Genomic DNA, 14,180 nt, shown 5'->3' on the forward strand with positions numbered 1-14,180 from the left:
ACCGGCCTAAAGTTTATATTCACCATTTTATTTTATGTAAAAAAAAAGTAACACTGGTGGACATATTTTCGGTTCTAACGGCCGTCTTCACAGACAGTTTGACTACAGTCGCAGGTTATAGATCCACACGCATTGGTTAAAATTCCGAATTTAACAAATCCGTTTTGATCTCTAATCTTTTCACCTGCGATTATAGTTTAAACCAGTGATTCCCAACGTGGGCGTTGACGCCTCCTGGGGGCGATGGAATGTTTCAGGGAGTTGGTAGAAGCTACGGGTATTACATAGGTTAGATTGCGTTGGGACAAAAAAGGTTGGGAAAACTATGGTTTAAACTCTGTCGGTGAATACGGCCGTAAATTCTATAAACAAAACAAGTTCCGTTTTTGAATTATAGAAATAGAGCTTTAATTTAAAAAAATGCAAACAAAATCTATATTTTCTTCCAAAATGTCCAACGTAGTCGGATACCTTCTGCCTTAGAGGCATTGGCTGAAGCCAATAGAACCTGGGCTGCGTTCGGTTTGAAAGTCGGATATCTCAAGCGAGGAACTTGAAGATTGCAACCAAAATTTCTCCCACAGAGACAGAGGATTTTATCCGATTTAGCAGGGCCGACTGTATCTTCGCAATTTATGCAATTATCACAATTATGCACCCATGAATTTTTTAGGATTTCCAGCGAAAAATCCTCAGAAGAAAATGTTGTACGGGTTGCCGACCGCAGCTATCAACAGTCGTGTAACAGATAAGTGGAAGTGTAGATTACGTACTCGCGATCACAAGAAACTCATTGTCATTCATAACTTTCACAAGCGATCCGTTACCGAAATCGGCTTCGACTTCATTATGGATTTATTTCGATCAAACTCGCGCTGTAGGGCCGAGACTAGATATTAATACCAGAGTTATTATTCATCAGTCTAGGGGGTTTTTTTTTTCTTCTGCCCTGACCGAATACCTGCTTAATGATTCTGCTCAGATATTAACTTCGTTACTGCTTTTCTTTTGGTCACGCTCAGTTGAAGTCGGCGAGCGAAGTACGGACACGAACCCCGGGGGCATAAGTGGCGATGGATTTCATTCTTTTCCATCGCTGGTGAAACCGTTTCGTTTTCCCTCTTCGCGCGATCCCTGCGTATGTTTCAATGTATTCTTTTTTTTTCCCCCTCCATCTCCCACCGTTCCGCCATTGGCTTTTGTTATTTCTCGTTGAGAGCCCGATCCTGATTGGCCGATTTAAGTCACATGCTAGTTCCGCTTTTCTTTTCTCTCTTTCTTCTTTTCCCCCGTCCCATTCTTTTTTCGCGAAGTTAGCCCCAAAACAAAGTTGTCGATGGCGTAGTCAACCACACGCACGTGTTTTTCTCGGTTGGCTTGTCCGCATCATCACATCGGTGGGCACTGAGAGAGATGTGTATGCATGCGCGCGCGATTGTGTGAGTGTGTTTTGACGAGGTATCATCATCCCGTTATGGAACGAAAGTGAAGTTTTTTTTTTTTCCTTCCCCACTTTTGTAAAATCTTTTTAGGGTCTCCTTTTATGATTGGATTTTTGTTTTCATCTGTTGTATAATTCGTATGCATGTGCAGAATTACGCGGTTGGTGTTTGACTTGGATTTGTTGTTTTGGGGCTCTTGATTTTAAATTTTCCTACCTTTTTGGAGAGAACTGCCTGATGATGCAGTTGTTGAGCGGTGGCCTTGCTCTGTCCTCTAACGCCTACCTGTCATCGCAAGGTAAGGTTAATTTTTTTTTTTTTTTTTCTGTTGTGTAAAATGAATGTGTCCTGTTTTGCGTAATTTTGTATATGAATGCGGAGGGTTTTGAAATACTTCATCCGGTTGATCTTGACCAATTCTCATATCCTCTCTGCAAAGATCAGGGGTGAAGATCATACCAGCTTTTCGAATTTGAGATTTTGTTTAGATCGGGGTTTATAAAAAGCTGTGAAAACTTAGGATATTTTTTTTAATTATACACACCAGTATACGGCAGTGACGATTCAATGCCACATGCAGGTTCCCCCCGGAAAGTTTTAAAAGTGGAAAAATTAGAAGAAAATATGAAATTTTTCTGATCTCTAATAATTGAGAATTTTCTTTGTGGCAGCGGGTAATATCTTTTTAACATGTACTACAGTCCCGCATATACGGTACATCTGGAAACCCTGAATGAGAGCAATTAAAGAAATCTTACTCGTACCAGTTTTTTTATCGCGGGTAAAGAAAAAATTCGCCACCACTGGAGAGTAATAAGTCTTTTCTAGAGTCAATGTATAGGGTGTACAGCGCGCAAATTCGTTAATGATTTGAAAATTCATTAAAATTGAAGGAATCTTTTTTTTTTTTTTTTTTAATGCGATTTTTTTTTATTTTTGCGGAAAAGTTCTCGGGGTATGTTTTTTTTTTTTTACACAGAATTTAGTTCAAATTTCCGTCGATAGAGAGCGCTGGATTAAAACATATCTCTGTAAATATGCAAGTGTAAATCCTATAAAATGCAGGGTGTACAATTAAGAGCTGATTTTTCCTGTTACTCGCGCTTACATAAGGTTTTCATTGTTATATTAACATTGGAAAAAGCACTGTTGTAGAATTTTTTTTACCTCGGTCACGAATTTTATATACGTTTCGGTCGCAGAAGAGATTGAAGAAGGGTTCGGGTCCAATCACTCCTCCCGGACTTTCGTGCAGCGATCTTCTGTCGACAAAAATTTAAATCAATTTTTTTTTTTTTTTTTTTTTTTTTTTCTGTAACGAAAAAATCCCCCTCTTCATGAGAAAAACTTCGTAAACCGTATTCAAACATACGGATTCCTTACATTTTCATGAATTTTTAAATTATGTACGAATTTTTATGGGACACCCAGTATTAAAAGCAATTGTTCTCAAACTTTTGTCACCCGTTGCTCTCTCTCCTCTCAGTCAACGTTTATCCGCAAAGTTCAATAAAGAACCATTTCAACGCAATAAACAGGGAAACAACAATATTAACAGCTCGCCCCGACGAAAACACTATTAATGCTATTCGTAACGCGGCTTCAGGAAAAATGAATTCGCGTTTCATTAATTATAACTATTTGTTAATGAACGCGGAATTAGCAGAGAGAAACTATCATCCTTTGTGAATGTGAAACGGTGATTGTTATCAAGACGGTCCCGTTCCGTTAATCGTTAACAATGTTAACTGATTTTTTATGAAAATCGTCTCCTGATCTATCGTTGATACATTTTTCAATAGAATTTCACTATCAATTAATTCATGTTCAAACATGGTTTTTTTCATCTGAGCTAGCATTTTGGAGTTAGGATCTGAAAAAGAAAAAAAAAGCGTTTCTCAAACTTTTGCCGCCTTATCGTCCCTTTCGATCATATTTTCCTGCGACTTGCCCTCATCGGAGCCTCCACATCCGGGAGCCAGACTTCTACTTATTAAATTGATTTCTAAGCAGGGACACGCCGGAACATATATGCTCATGTTGCTCAGCAACACCAATCATTCAAATGTAGCTTGTTCCTCCCCCCCCCCCCCCCCCAGTTCGGGCGACGGAAGATTTACCATAAACGGGACATTTTTGTTGAATGTGTGGCGTTTGGTCTTCATACATATCCAAGTGAACATTATATGTTCATTACTCAAGCAATACCAAACATTTTTGACTTCCGGCGTCCCTGTTTCTAAGTAAATTGCAGGATTCAATGAATATACTCATAAATCACCATAATCTGTAACCCTGCCTCTTTTGGGGTGTTTTCAATGAGTTAGCCTCACTATTTTTAATCATTTCATTTTGCCACGTCTCTATTACAGTACAGGTCACTAGGCAAAGTAATCCACTTTTATGAAAGAAACAATGACTGGGAACCCCCCCCCCCTTTGTAACGCGATGAGAGGGATGTTTTCTCTTCTCTCCCTTTCCCCCCCCCCCCCCAAAGTTGAGCACGCAGGATCGACCTTTTGCGGATGGGGGGCATTTTATCCATAGAAATCTTGTTACCCTACTAAAAGCATTTATATTACAGAAATTTATTTCAAAATATCATATAAAAGGATTTTTCTTCCGACATTTAAAATTTTTTTTACCAAAGAAATAAACTTTTGGGTGGGGGGGTGCCCCTCTCGGTATAACGGAAACATATCTGTGATTTATCCTTTACACTGTATAAACGGGATTTCATTGAAGGCAAATTTGTATCTGTCGAACGCATTGTTAAACTGACACTTTGTTGCTATGGGAAGACTAAAAGAGTGGCTTAGAGAGTGTGAGCATAGGAGTGACCAAAGAGTAACTTAGAGGTACAGCTATACTTTCAGCAGTAATGGGAGGCCAGGCGGATTATAGTTCGATGACGAATTCGAAGTAGGAAAATTAGACTACGAACTTTGCCTTCCTTCCAATCTATAGACCACAGGCGGCCAAACCATAAATGCGCCTCTAGATATCGGTGTTATCAGACAAAACGCAATGTATTTCTTCAATATCCCAGCAGCTGAAGTAAATTGCTTAATTAAATATATCTCCAGCAAATCAATGGTCTATGTTCAGCGAATCCCGATTATAACGTTCCCATTGTAACTTTTTCCCGCTTTGTACGGCTTTTTTTTTTCGTGGTTCCAACTCCTAGATTTACCGTTTGAAGCTTTTCCCCGTTCAACGTTTTCTCATGATTGTTTAATTTTATGAGTCGGATCCATTATATATTCCGAAACATACTGGCTCAACCAGTGGGTTCACGTGTGGCGTTCGAGATAGCATCTTAACATGTTTTCGTTCCCAGCTCACATGTTCATTATCACGGCGCTGTGAAAATGTCCAGCACTTCCCGGTTTCTCAACGTTCCAAGTAACGAAAAAAGTGTCGACAGACTATTTTACAGGAATAAATTCTTACTACTACGATTCCAAAACAATGCGTTTTTCAACAATGTCAACTGGATATTAATTTCAGAAGTCATTGAGTTGAGAAACCTTGTTTGTCGAGTTATGACGCAGTTTTGAACAATTTATCGTTTAAATTCTGTTTAATTTTCAATCGATTTTCTCAGTAAACCAAAGTTTATATATAGAGAGTTGGAGAAATTTTACTACAGCGGTATCTTCACCTGCTCAGTGTTTTTTCGCAAAGCGGACAATATTCTCCCCTGGGACAACACCATCTATAGCGGAAGGCCTCCGCGCGAAGCTCGTGACGTCACTGAAGATCATCTCACCTATAGCCATGGTATATACTACAAAAACGGGTAAAGATGGCGCATGCGGTCAACCTGGTATATCCTCTAGCTATAGCACCTGTAATCCTTATCAAGGCGCCTTACCTATGGCTATACCGGCAGGTGAGATGGCGTTCAATGACGTCACGAGTTTCGGAGGCCTTCTGCTATAAATGGTGTATTCTGGAGGCGATATAAGAATGGATATAATATGGGATTTTGAGATCTCCTTCTGAAAAAGGACGATGAGGAAAAAATTTTCTGAGTGGGGTGAGGGAGTGTTTACATGAACAAAAAGTTTGGAAAACTATGGGGCCTAATACACACACTAACAATCACCCTAGAATGCTCGACGCTATTGCTCGATTTCCTATGTACTGAAAATACGAGATCTTGATCGATTGCTCACTTAAATATCCCATTCAATGAGGCCGGTACTGCACTATAAAAGTTTGGAAGTTCTTTCATAGAACTTAAAAAATTCAACCAATAAGCGGTATCTGTTACATTCGAGAGTATGTAACCAATAGGATTATTGATTTTTTTTTTTTTTTTTTTTTTTTCTTCTAATTTTGTAGATCTTTTTGTGAAACTTTCAAAGTGTAATCCCAGCCCTAGACTCACTGCAGTTGTGCTCTTATAGAGACAGACAGACAGTGTCTCTGGACTGAGAGATTGAAGACACTCGTGTTATAGCTTTCACCTAAAAAATATTTTCTATACATTAGACACAAAATTTGTAATGACAGAAGAAATTGAAATGAAATATTGAGGATTGCGTAATTTTTTAATCAAGTCTTTTCTTTCCCCCATATATTTTTAACAAAATATAAAATTATTGCGTCATCACTCCACCCCCCCACCCCATTTTTCTTTCAATCTTTCCGTCGGCGGAAGCGGATGACGCGTCGCGCGGGAAGAGAGTCCTCGTAATCGTCTCAGCTGGTCTTTCTCCGTTTATTATTTGTTTTAATGGAGCTTGAATCGCGTGTTTGATTCTTCCGCCATCTTTGGGCATCTCTCATTTACTGCTGTCAAAGTATGTGTTGTACAGAGACAGACGGTTCGGGCATTGACATCCAAGTGAGAGAGGGCATGGGAATTTCTCCTCGATCCAATCGATTGTCTCTACCGAGTGAGTGGAAGTTCATCAATATATGATAAAAAAAAAATAATGATCGTTGGTCCAATTGGCTGACAGCTACCGATATTTTCAATCAATGTGTTCACCGATCGCGAATTAAAGCCGGGTTTTCCTAGGAGCAGGTTTCTACAGCGTTTGCAGCGTGAAAACGCTGATTGGTCAGAAAAACCTGAATTTAACCAATCGGCATTTTCACGCTGGACACGGCACAGAAATTCTACTCCTAGGAAAACCCGGCTTAACTCGTGTTTTCATACTCGTACGTAGCCGGTGTGGTGAATGGGCATTCCTTAAAACACGCCGCTCTACAATGTGTTAAGAATCCTCGAGGGTGTAGCAACACATTTTTTGAGTGTTTTTGGTCCGAAATTCGTAGCGTAATTTGAAAGACAAGTGGAGTTTTTGTCACTAGCTGATTTGAAAAAGGACTGGATTTTCGTTGACAAGAGGGTGGTACGTCACCTACCGGTCCACACTCGTAGACAAAATCGTGTGACTGCCAAAAGACAAATCGCGGATTTTGTCCATAGACAGTCGCGAACACGTCTACACTCCTACACTCTATCTACACACTACCTACACTCTATCCTCTTCGCTCCAGAGCAGCGGTTCTCAACCGGTGCTCCGTGTGCACTTCCCTGGGGCTCCGCGGCGACTTAAAATAAATAAGTAAATTTGATATAGATAAAAATGAAAAAAAGAGGCCTACAGGGTTCCACCATAAAAGTTATACACAAAAAATGCTCCTCAAGTCAAACGGGTCCGATATAAGTTATATAATGAAAAGGGCTCCGCGAGTCAAAAAAGGTAAGAACCGCTGCTCTAGAGGTACAATGCGTACCTTCATTTTTTTTTTTTTTTTTTTTTAACTGTTTAAATGATTTTTTTCAAGTTCAGACATAGTACACACGTGTACCTAACTCAGATGGTTCTAGTAAAGATATCTACCCCCAATTAATAAAAAAAAATTTCAAATCACAAATGCAATAAACATAGATCAAAAACAAATTTCAACTGCCAGTTTTGACTCTGATCTGAAAAGACTAGAACCAAACAGTGATATCCATCCGAGAGGAATACCATAAACTTCTGTGATTTTGATCTATAAAGAATTGCAGAACACCCAATTTGTTTCGCGATCCTATCCACGAATGGAGATACCCTTAAGCTCAGCGCTTGACAAATCCTATTTGAGATGCCTTTCGCCACGGCGACTAGAAAATCCTGCATTAGCTCATAAATTTTTTTTCGATATTATTGTTTCATCCTTAGACTCCAATTTAGCAGTTTTCTGATTCCATTGCAGTAAGTCTTTTTAACAAGGGAAGTTATTTAGGTGCTTTATTACTGATTTTGTTCCCCTTAAAATTTAGCTCCCCTCTTTCATCCAGTTCCGTGAAGAGAACTCTGGGTTCTACCCAGAATGTATTATTGTCTATATCACATTGGCCATTGAAAGGGCTGAGCTATGTGATAGAAATTATGGAACTGATTTGATTTTCTATGCACTGAAAAATTGCAATACTGTTTTATGTTTCGTGGGGGAGGAAAATCGGCTTCCTTCCATAGATTCATACATTATCACTACAAATGTACAAGAATGTGAAAAATATCTACTCGCCAATGAAAATTCAGAATTAATCAAAGAAATACTTTTTCAGAATTAACAAATGAGAAATAGTTTCAGAATTGAGATATCTCCTTCTGGACTGAAGTATGTTGTAAGGTTTTGGAGATAATACCTGCGGGGGGGGGGGGGGGCATAGACTTGAAGGGGTGCAGAGAAGAGCTACCATGTCGTTGTTGGCACACGGGGCTTGACTTATGAATAGATTCATTTTTAAAGATGTTTATATTAGAGGAACGCAGGGGGGGGGGGGGATATTATCGAAGTGTTAAAAATTTTCAAAGGGATAGACCATGAATTCTTAATACGTCGTCAATCGACCACAATTCTAGATTGTGGTGTCGCAGGGAATTTTAATCTAATAAGGGTTGTTAATAAATGGAATAGCTTACCCCCAGAGGTAGTAAATACTAACAGAAGTGACACGTTTAAAAAGAAATACGATAAACATGTTAAGGTAAATCGAGAAGCTATTCATAGGAGCCGTTCAAATATTGCGTCAGCAAATTTTTTGGCCCCTCCCCCTTGTCAGCAAAATTTCGTCATCTGTCCCTTACCTCCTAACGCACATATTGGAGAGATAGAGACGCGTACGCTGGAGGGGCTCGTGCCCCCTTTCCCAGACGCTCAAATTTTAATATGAAAAATATTTTTTTAAAAAATCGAAAGAAAATACCTTTTTGATATTATACGCAATTTCTGTTAGTTTCAATGCTATTTGAACTAATTTTTTTTAAGAAATTCATTGCGACCCACCCTCTAAGCCATACATGCTGAACCCTTGGCCCGCATGTGAGCTATCTGATATGGCCTGCCCCCTCTAACCTAATATTGTACAAATAAACTAATCGGCACATTTACAGATCGCTTAGATGACCCGTGGCACAATTCCAGAGTACTCAAACGGCACATTTTCAGATCGCTTAAATAGGCCCGTGGTACATTCACAAATCATTTGAATGACCCGCGACACAGTTCCAGTACACTTTAGTGTTCCGTGACACATTTAGCGATTCTTTGAGTGACGTGGCACAGTTTTAGAGCGCCCCCCCCCCCCCAGTGCGACTTTACATTACTCAAGTTACCTGCGGCACATTTGCAGAGCACATAAGCGGCTCGCGACATATTTCTAGAGCACTCAAACGCCCCCCCCCCCCGACATATATTCACATCACTTTCAGATCCGCAGAACATAGGCCTCTATAGAGATCACACCAAAGTGGCTCTGTAGGGGACTTATCAATAGGGATAATTTAAGTTCGTATGTCCACAAAGTAGCGAAAGGTTTGTCTCGTTTTTAGCGCCATTAAGAATATTTCATATTTTTATAAAGGGTGGTTGATGACGTAAGCATCGTCCAACCCTCTTCTCATCAAAAGTCAGCGAATCGGAACCCCCCATCGATGCTGACGTAATATTTGAATGACCCCATACTTAGAATAAGACAACCATAAACATTTTTTATGGGCTTGTACAAGTATAATATTTTATCACGTATAACATATACATGGTTCTTACAATTGCATTTTTAATTGGGTTGCTGTATTCTATAAATATATGGCATTCATATTTGTTTAGGCAATCTTTTTCTCAGTCACCTCGTTGGGCATTTCGCCTGTTGTGGCCTTGTATTTGTATGAAAGTATCCCTGAATTGAAAATATATTTCATATGCAGTCTAATCCCGTTTTAACGAATGCCGTTATGTCGAAAATATTGTTTTAACGAACATTTTTGTAATGTTCCAGATACGTTTACATAGGAGCAATGCAAAAATATGGAATTCCATTATAACTAAGTGATTTCTCCGGTCTCTTGGTGTTCGTTATAACGAAATTCGACTATTATTTTCACTTGTATTACCGCAAATCGCGAGGCCCGGTGCGACCGCGCCTATCGCACAATCCCAAGAGGCTATGACTTACCCAGTGATTAAAAATTTCTAATTGGCGCCTAAATTATTTTTTGGTGGGATAACTAAATTGAAACCCGAGCTTAACATTAAAAAAAAAATTCGGAATTCGTGTCGGCATGTCTAACAAAAGTCGGGGGAACAAAGGCTTTTGAACAGATTTGTCATTCCCTGATGGAAATCTGTTTTTCGTTCATATATTGTGTCGGCATTGTAATTGTTATAATGCCATGTTAGACATTAGTTTCTCCAATTCTTCAGTGTTAATATTCAGCGTAATGAGCGTGTCGGTTGGCTACTTTCTTATGTTTGTAAATATTAACATTGACAACTGAAAAAATAATTTGCATAATGGGGGAGAGTAATTGATTCCATGACTCCTTGCGGATTTTGGATTTTTGCCAGCGAATTTCGCAAGATTTGTTTGCTTCTAACCGTCTCATCAACCCTTTCCTTGCTCAATTTATTCAGAGGTTGAGATAAAAAAGTATCCACTTTTTGTACAAATTTTTTAAACATAATATCGTAATTATAACAACCATGGCGGAGGTGCAGTGGTACCATCTGTTAAATTTCTCTGATGCAGCTACTCTTGGAAAGGGCCAGAGCGGGAGATCACGCGTGCTGGAGCTCGGCTGTGGTTAAAGGTTATTTACGTAGCTATATTTTATCCATGTACCAATCCACATTATTTTCGACGAACGTTCACTACAATAAGCAGTGCCTGAATATCATGGCCAAGAACATATGCCAGATGAACTAATGAATGGGTGAACAATCGTTTAAACCCGGGGTTCTCAAACTTTTCCCCCACCCGCAGCGCCCCTTTCCCTAATAAACCTTATCCGCGGCTCCCCAGAGCAGTTACACAAAACATTTCTTGGAAAAACCTTTGTCAGGACCACGGCTCTGCGGCTCCTTTGACAAAGGTTGGTGGCGCACAGTTTGAGAACCTTTGATTTAAACCAATGGTTTTTTTTTTTTTTCCTTGCTCCTTGGAGAGCTTAAATGAACTTGAATTAGATAAATGTAAAAACGGTGTTTTAATTTTTATGTACTAAATATTATTCTGTTGGCGAGACCGTTTAACTTAACCATCTCGCTAGCGAAGGGTCCCTGGCTCCCGTCCTATCTTTTCAAAGGTCCATGAAACAAGAAAAGGTTAAGAACCCCTGCTTTTAAACAATTTTTCATCTTTTTACATTATTTCAATATTCTATCCAATAGGAATCCGAATCCAGAGCAAATCATTTGTTTTTTTTTTTGTTTTTTTTTTGCTGCCCGTATTCTTCCCCCACCCCCGCGGTATTCCGGGAAACTGTCAAGGAGACCAGCGAAAATACCCGAATTTTCCGGCATGGCGGAAAATTCGTGTCAGCTTAAAGAATTTTTCGGAATCTATTCAAAAAAAAATTTCATTAAATTGATTTAAATGCGTATTGTGATCCTAATAAAACCTCGCTTTCCTCCGCATGGCAGAAATGGACCAGACCTCAACTTTCAAAAAAGCTAATGTCTCTTGTTTTACGGCATGCCGGCAAATGTGTTTGCATGTTCCAGTTCATGTTTACATGTATGAGCTATTAATTTTTTCATTTTGCTTTTTTTTTTTTCAGGCGATAGCATGAAATCGACGCACCACTTCAGGGACCAACTGTCCGTGATCTCCGGTTGGTTCGAGCAGTGGAATGAGTGCGAGCAGACAGTGGCTCTTTGCTCTCTCATCCAGAAGATTGGACCCGTACACGCCAGGTTCCTTTCTTTCGTCCTCGACCAGAAACTATCCCAATGCATATCCGAGCTCTCTCACCAGGAACAGCAGGCCAACGATCCAGGTAAATGATTTTAAGCCCAAGCTTGTGCAATGTTTTTTTTTCTAGGTTCGTTTGAAGCGACTTCATTTTAAGTCAGTGTTTCTCAACCCCCCCCCCCCCGCCGGGGCATGCCCCCCAACCTTTGCTGTACTGGAACATTCTGTGGGGGGGGGGGGTTCACAGAGCTACAAAACAAAAAAAAATCAGATGCGAAGAAATAAAGCCTTTCTTTTTTAGTGAAATGTGGAGAAAAAAATTTGACTTTCAGAATCCAGCCGAACTGCACATGGAACAGGGCTTGATAAATCGGAAAAAATATAGGAGCCAGCCAAATTTCTTTTATACGAATACAAGGCTACAACAGCCCTTGTAGGGTTTTTATTCAAGAAAAACGTTCGCAGAAATATTTTTTCCCCCCGACCTTTTTAAGCTTAATGTCCCCGTCCATTGTTGGGAGAAACATGAGATCATAAAATTGCCATCTTAAGGTCTATTCACACACATCCGTCACGGCTCGTCGCAGCCACGAGACTCCTGCCTCGTCTCAGTTGAAAAAAATAATTCTTGCCTCTACTAAGTGCCTTTCCATTCACACCCATCGGGTGCAGTGCAGAATCTGACCGTTCAGTCTGATTGTCGTCGTATTTCAGTTCCGTTGCGAGGAAATGTTTGAAATCTCTGACTGCCGCCTATGGGTAATATTTGCCAATTTTTCAAGTAAAATGTGACATTTTGATTTCGTGTAACTTCGTTTTGTAATAAATTTCATGAAATAATGAATGCACCTGAACCAAGGCATGAAGGGCATTGAATAAAATAATAAATTGCGATCAAATAAATTTTACAAATTTTTTCGATAGAAAAGCCGCAATTTTAGCCTCTTGTCGAAATCTTCTTTCCTCGCACTAGCAAACCCTTCGCCCCAGTCGGTTGGCTAGTGCGGAAAAAGAGGATTTCGGCAAAAGCCTAAAATTGCGGCTTATCTGCCAAAAAAACGTTTGCAAAAGAAAAAATTTATTTGATCGCAATTTTTTTTATTTTGCCCTTCGCCCCCATCGGCATATGGTTTGCTAGGCCCTGGTGGGAAGAGCTCATCGCCATATCGGGCCTGCATGTTGAGATCTGGTACTGCGCTTTTCTAGAGTATGTACGCTGATACTTACAGCCCAGTACGGGGACTAAAGCATTACTTTGCCCCGACAACCACGATGTTGACACGGACCTACGTAGAGCATCCACAAGAGGTTAGCTCACGAAATTTTGTTCACAATAAATTTTATTGGAAGGAATAATGAATAAGTACAAAAGGTTCTTGAATGTGGTCTAGGGCCGTGTGAAAATATGATTTAACACCCTCAGCGCCGTACTACGTACCCAGTACGCACGATTAAATCGCCGTATGCCGCCATCATACGTACTCGGTACGTCGTGGCGGCCAACTGCATATATCTTAATTTTTTAATTCATTACATTATTTTACGATCTCTGCATGTTTCTTATCATTCGAAAGGGAAATAATGTGGCTTTGTACAATCATAACTATTATATTTTCCATTTACCATATTTTATTGCGAGTGATGAACGTTTGCTGCTTAACGTGGGCAAAACTTCACGTCAGGTTTCACTACACGTACACGCACATTCCCGCATGTACCGATTCGTTGGGGGGGTTCCGGGGGGGGTGTAGTAGTAGTAGTAGTAGTAGGTAGGGCCTCCAAAAAATGGCTCGGGGATCCATGATGTTCTTAAGTCAGCCACCTCGTTGGGCAATTTGCCTGTTGTGGCGTTGTATTTGTACTTGTACTTGTACTTGTACTTGTAACACGTGGGGGATCCGAGATATTGTAAAGAGCGGGTTCAAGCCCCCTTTTGAGCTAAAATGCCCTGTATAATTGAGTTATTAGTTCTTTGTTACAACCAGGTGGCCGTGTTGTAAATCCGATTTTCGGCAGCCGTCGAAGTGAAAAGTTAAAAAAAAATTAAAGGGAAAAAGTAACGCAAATTATATTATAAAATATTATAGACAAGACCTTATTTCATAAACAAATTTCAAACTAATTCAATGATTAGTTTAAAATTTGTAATTTTTTTTACTAAATATATGAGAAAACCGGCGTTTCCATTTGAATCTCCTCTTGGCTTCTGGGGTTAAGAACTACCCTATGGGTAAAAAAGTTAAACTGTTCTAGATAGCTTCCTGGAAATGTCATAAGAATTTTTCCGCCTAGCTTTTCTATTGGGATTTCACTAGATATTGAGACAACGCCAATTCGTTATTTCAGGAGAAAATTTCTGTTCGTACTGCAATTTTAAATGTTTTTAGATGTGCCATTCGTGGACCGATCAAATTTTAGCATTCAGCTTGCCTACTGGGAGAAATGAAATTCAGCAGTCGATGCTGGAAAGTTCCAAGAAGGGGAGGTGGTGCCGGTCTTCTCGCGTTATATCTTGGCCAGTTTAATGTTCATGC

The 14,180-nt window shown here is 39.8% G+C and overlaps 1 protein-coding gene across 3 annotated transcripts in view; it reads left to right on the forward strand.

Moving 5' to 3' along the window:
• Window positions 1–14,180, forward strand: part of smg (sterile alpha motif domain containing protein 4 smaug) — a 105,696-nt gene that overhangs the window by 36,964 nt on the left and 54,552 nt on the right. For 2 of the 3 annotated variants that reach the window (XM_089235709.1, XM_089235707.1), the window contains exon 2: window positions 11,513–11,731. In XM_089235709.1, the coding sequence (XP_089091835.1) occupies window positions 11,521–11,731 (211 nt within the window). In that variant the 5' untranslated portion in view covers window positions 11,513–11,520. Of the gene's footprint in view, window positions 1–1,330; window positions 1,741–11,512; window positions 11,732–14,180 lie in introns of those variants that run through there. The other variant, XM_089235708.1, reaches the window with a different exon arrangement.

This window comes from Pholcus phalangioides, unplaced genomic scaffold (assembly GCF_987345545.1).
Source record: "Pholcus phalangioides strain wild (caught in Gottingen) unplaced genomic scaffold, Ppha-v1.0 ptg000009l_1, whole genome shotgun sequence".
NCBI classification, from domain to species: domain Eukaryota; kingdom Metazoa; phylum Arthropoda; class Arachnida; order Araneae; family Pholcidae; genus Pholcus; species Pholcus phalangioides.